The sequence below is a fragment of the Argentina silus genome, assembly GCF_951799395.1.
Source record: "Argentina silus genome assembly, chromosome: 22".
Taxonomy (NCBI): Eukaryota; Metazoa; Chordata; class Actinopteri; order Argentiniformes; family Argentinidae; genus Argentina; species Argentina silus.
In genome coordinates, this window is record NC_139676.1 from 11,153,501 (window position 1) to 11,158,500 (window position 5,000).

Sequence of the window (5,000 nt, forward strand, 5' to 3'; positions counted from 1 at the left end):
ATATATATATATATATACACCTGTAATTTTGAGTATATATGTGTACAAATACATACCTATTTTGTATATGGCTTGTCCTTTCTAAATAATTTACTGTACATGTTAGCATGTTGGTGTTCCTGTCACATCACAGACCTCTCTGCATTCTCAGGTGATGTCATTTTTCCTTTTTAGTTGTGTGAGGCTATGTGAATGGGAGGGGAGGGGGGACAAGGTAGGACCCCCCCTACCACATTGCCCCTAGGGTTATTCAGGGGCTAGGCGTTGATTTGGGGGCGCAGCGATAGTGTGTATGTACAGTGTCTTGGTTATGAAAGGCATTGTAGAGTCAAACCCGTGACCCTCTCTTTGAGGGAGAGCTGAGCGCATAACCTTTAACATTTGACCCTAAGAAACTGAGGTTTGGACCCCCTCCACACACACACACACACCCACACCCACACACACACACCCACACCCTTCCCTCCTAATAGAGCCTCCACCCACAGCCCTGCATGTTTGGACTTTTTAAAACTGTATTTATTTGCAATTATTTTGTCCCTCCGAGCAAAATGTGTGTTGACTTGCGAAATTCTGTTGAATGTTGTTTTACTGTATGCTGCCTGTCTATAGCCATTCTGATTACAACCATTGGACTCATTATTCACTGGCATTCACTCTAAAGCAGGCAGAACCTCTCCAGAAAGACTCAATTAAATATCCTGGGTTGGTGCTGTGTACAGTATACAATGTTGTTCAGACATGGATCACAAGAAACCTTTAATTTTGTGACAGAAAAATTTAATAGAAATGCATTAAAGATACGTTTTTCTTCTGCACATGTACATGCAGACTTCGGTTGCAGTTATATGATTTGCAACCTTTTAAACCATCTATTTACCAAATAGTTAATGGACTGACTGACGTTAATGTAGATATATAAACAACATGTTATTGATATGCACACTCATCAATTTTCATGTCCAGTGCACACATACAGAATCCTCTCAGCTTCTGCTTAGTCTAACATTTTATACACCCTACCTTTCCCCCCTTATCCTGAAGTATACACTTGTGCACTCCCCGACGTGGATTCCTATATTAATGTATTGGTGTTGGAGCCCAATGCATAGACCAATTTTTATGCTTTTAAGTCCACGTGGGGGGGGGGGGGGAGTGCACAACTTGGTGCGTACTGCAAGGGAAAGGGTGGTGACTGGGACAGAGCAGTTGTTGAGTTTCACTCCGTTTTTTATAAGGGTAAGATGGTATTTGGAAGTTCTCTGCTTCTGAATAGTTCAGTACAGATTCTCTCTCTGTCTGTCGCTTTACCATTAGCATGTTTCACTAGCCACTTGCGCTACCACTTTGTTGTAGCCCATTGGTGCAATTTCTTACATGGTGTACAACACCACACACTGTCCTTTCTTCGCACGTGTATGTATGTAAGTATTGTTTATGAGTGTGTGTATGTAAATGAGCTTCGATTAAAAATGTGCAAAAACTTTGTCTTAAACCTTTAAAGAAAAACAAACCACCATGTTTTTTTTCTTTTTTTAATTATTTCTCTATTTCCAGTCTGTATTTTTTTTTTTTTTTGTATTTATTATTACAGTGTGTGTTCATAGTTGTTTTTTCACATCAACTGCTCTGTGAGCTTTAACTGACACCTGTAAATAAGAAAAATAAAAAGCGGAATATTAAACCTCTTGTACCCTTGCAGAAAATGAGCAATAAACTCTATGCTGTTTGGAAGTCACAGCATAATGTTTCATATAACAGCATGTCTAGTTCTTTGTCTCCTCCTCTCTGTAGTCCATTCCACTAGCCTGGTCCCAGATATATATCTGTGTATTTGACTATTGTTGTCATGGGTATATATTTGGCTATTGTCCCTATTATGTTGTATGACTTTTGCTGGCCGTATGGCATGTACAGATCTGGGACATTTACATTTTACATTTATGGCATTTAGACACCGGACGGGCGGCAGCGTTCTAGGTGAGCTGCAGAGGCGGGGATCCCGGCCGAGAGTGCGTTGCAGTAGTCAAGGCGGGAGATCGCAAGTGTCTGGACCAAGAGTTGTGCTGCTTCCCTGGTGAGGAATGGACGTATCCTTCTGATGTTGTCGAGGAAGACTCTGCACGAGCGTGGTGTCGCTGTGATGTTCGCCGCACAGGATAAGTGGTTGTCAAGGATCACCCCAAGGTTCTTGGCTGTCTGGGAGGTTACCTGTTACACACAACGTAGGGGGATATGTATGACAGGACTCATTTCTAGACGGAACACATGCTTGGTGAATAGTTTATTATTCATGTGTGGTTTATTTGTAAAGGGACAGATACAAACACATTGACACACTGAGGAAACATCATCCAATCTCTGCACCATAGTGTGTGCATACTAATTCTGAGTCCCATTTTCCATCCTTCTCCCCCACATGTATCCAGATATGATGGATAGGCACAAGAGCCTATGCTTACACCTATCATATGCTTTTCAAATCCCTTAGGGAAAGTGCACAAGTGCATACTTCAGAAGAAGGGTGGAGAAATGGGACTAATGCAGATGACATTTTAACACTTTTGTAATAGAATGAGTTTATATCAATGGCCTTTGTATTAGATTTCTTACAATACTATCATGCCCTCTAATCTGGAGATTTCTCACTAAACATTTCGATTTGTTTATTAGTACAATCAAGATGTGAGGCTGGAAGAAAAAAAAAAAAACTTTTACAGAATTGGGAGTATCAGCGCCCCCTGGTGATCAACATACATAACAGGTTGATTCAATGTCCACGAACATGACATCAGAATGCTTATACAGTACAATCAAATAAATAACGCAGTGACATTGTTAAAAATGGTACGGAAGACAGGTCCAGCATACAGTTAAAAAGGAAAAAAATAATAAAAATAAACACACACTGGAATCGAAAACCTCGTTCTGGTACGACATTCATTCATTCATTCTAATTCATTATTAGTGTTGCATCCGATTTTCACATTGGTCCCGTTTGGCTAAAGGTTGACGGGAACTAGCACTAACCCACTAACTAGTAATCTTTGCCACATCACAAAATCAAACATCAGCACAACAATACACAGTGAGTCGTGTTTACAATTCTTAAAAACAATCTTAAATAATCAAGTATTTTAAAACAAATGGAAGAGGAGGAGGGGGGGGGGGGGGGGGATACAGTCCAGGGAGTAGACTAGAGTTCTGTTTAGCAGCCAAGGTGAATGGAGTTAGCATTAGCTACATATCTAGGTTGGTGTTCCAGGTCACCTAGGTTGCAGCTGTGCTGCACAGCACAGAATATACTGATGGGGTTTTCTGAGATGTTAAACACTTGTCAAAAGAGGTGTGAGATGTAATACAAACGATGCAGCGTGACGTGACTGCAGCGTAGGCGACCTGGAACGCCATCTAGCGGGTCAGAGGTGGAAGGTCAGTGCAGACAGCTAGTGTTGTACTGGAAGGAGGCCATCTGGACACGACCCCGTAACCTCTCGACCTCCAGCTCTCTGAAGTAGTCGTCGTCATCGTTCTGGACGATGATCTGCTGCAGCTCGCCGATCTCACGCTCCATCTTGGAACGCAGCTCACGCTTCATCTTCTGAAGGGCCTACAGACAGGAAACCACAAGGGGTTAATAAACATCCCGATAGGACGCCAGGAGATCTTAACAAGATGGCAATTACTTACAAACCCCTTATTTACAGTCAAGACAATTACAAGCTACCAAAAATGTCTTCATTAGATCAAATAGTCGGTATGAGTCCCACATGACTGGTAGCTTTTAAATGATCATAGTCCCACTTTTATATGTCTTCTGTGTGTTATGGTGTCTACCTTTTCTTGGGCCTTCTTCCTCACTTGGATCTCCTGTCTCTCCTGAGCCAGAGTCTCAGCCAACAACGAAAACTGGAACAAGAAAGAAAATGCACAATGTTTTGACTGAGTATCATGGATGGAAGAGCCTTGAAACACACTCACTCAAGTCAGTAAGTCTCTGTCTGTCTGGACACCTACCTGGTCCTTCTAGTAGTTCTCCATAGAGAGGTGTGTGTGTGTCTGTCTGTCTGTCTGTCTGTCTGTCTGTCTGTCTGGACACCTACCTGGTCCTTGTAGTAGTTCTCCATGGAGGCGATCTGGTCCCTGTGTCGTCTCTGGTGCTCCTGGCGTTGTTCCTTAGCGTAGGCCCTCTCTTCCCTCAGACGGTCCTTCTGCAGATCCAGACCCTCCTCAAACACCTGCTTAAACATCTGCAACACAACAGACACAAACAGCCTGTCAAACAGCCGTTTAAACACCTGCAACAACACAACAGACAACCACAGCCTGTCACACTACTGCACAGTTTGGTGTTTGCAGGATCAACTTCATTCTCATCTGTGTCAACTTTAAGTTGTTCCAAGGCAGTCATTTGATTGACAGGGTGTAGGGGTGTACTGTAGGGTGACAGGGTGTAGCGGTGTACTGTGGGGTGACAGGGTGTAGGGGGGTACTGTGGGGTGACAGGGTGTAGCGGTGTACTGTGGGGCGACGGGGTGTAGCGGTGTACTGTGGAGTGACAGGGTGTAGGGGTGTACTGTGGGGTGACAGGGTGTAGGGGTGTACTGTGGGGTGACAGGGTGTAGCGGTGTACTGTGGGGTGACAGGGTGTAGGGGTGTACTGTGGGGTGACAGGGTGTAGGGGTGTACTGTGGGGTGACAGGGTGACACTGACCCTCTCCTCCTTGGTGCGAGCCCTCATCATGCGTGCTCGGAGCTGGACGTGGTAGTCGCTGTGGTACTTCTTGGCCCGGGCGATCTGCTGCCTCTGCTCCCTCAGCCGGCTCTGGGCCGACTTCTGCTGCTGGATACGCTCCTTAAAGTCCCTCTGAGGAGGGGGGGGGGAGAGGAGAGTTAGAGAGGAGAGGAGGGGTAGGGGGGGTAGGGGTGTGTGTGTGTGTTTGAAAGAGTGTGTGAGAAAAGAGACACTGATAGGTGTGTGTGTTTGTGAGAGAGGAGAC

The 5,000-nt window shown here is 44.5% G+C and overlaps 1 protein-coding gene across 3 annotated transcripts in view; it reads right to left on the bottom strand.

Moving 5' to 3' along the window:
- Window positions 1–2,271: 2,271 nt before the first annotated feature.
- LOC310821673 (centrosomal protein of 95 kDa-like) overlaps window positions 2,272–5,000 on the bottom strand; it is a 14,235-nt gene continuing 11,506 nt past the window's right edge. For all 3 annotated transcript variants that reach the window (XM_083693813.1, XM_083693812.1, XM_083693811.1), the window contains 4 exons: window positions 4,715–4,867; window positions 4,104–4,250; window positions 3,838–3,909; window positions 2,272–3,610 (listed from right to left, as the gene is read on the bottom strand). In XM_083693813.1, the coding sequence (XP_083549939.1) occupies window positions 3,434–3,610; window positions 3,838–3,909; window positions 4,104–4,250; window positions 4,715–4,867 (549 nt within the window). In that variant the 3' untranslated portion in view covers window positions 2,272–3,433. The remainder of the gene's footprint in view (window positions 3,611–3,837; window positions 3,910–4,103; window positions 4,251–4,714; window positions 4,868–5,000) is intronic.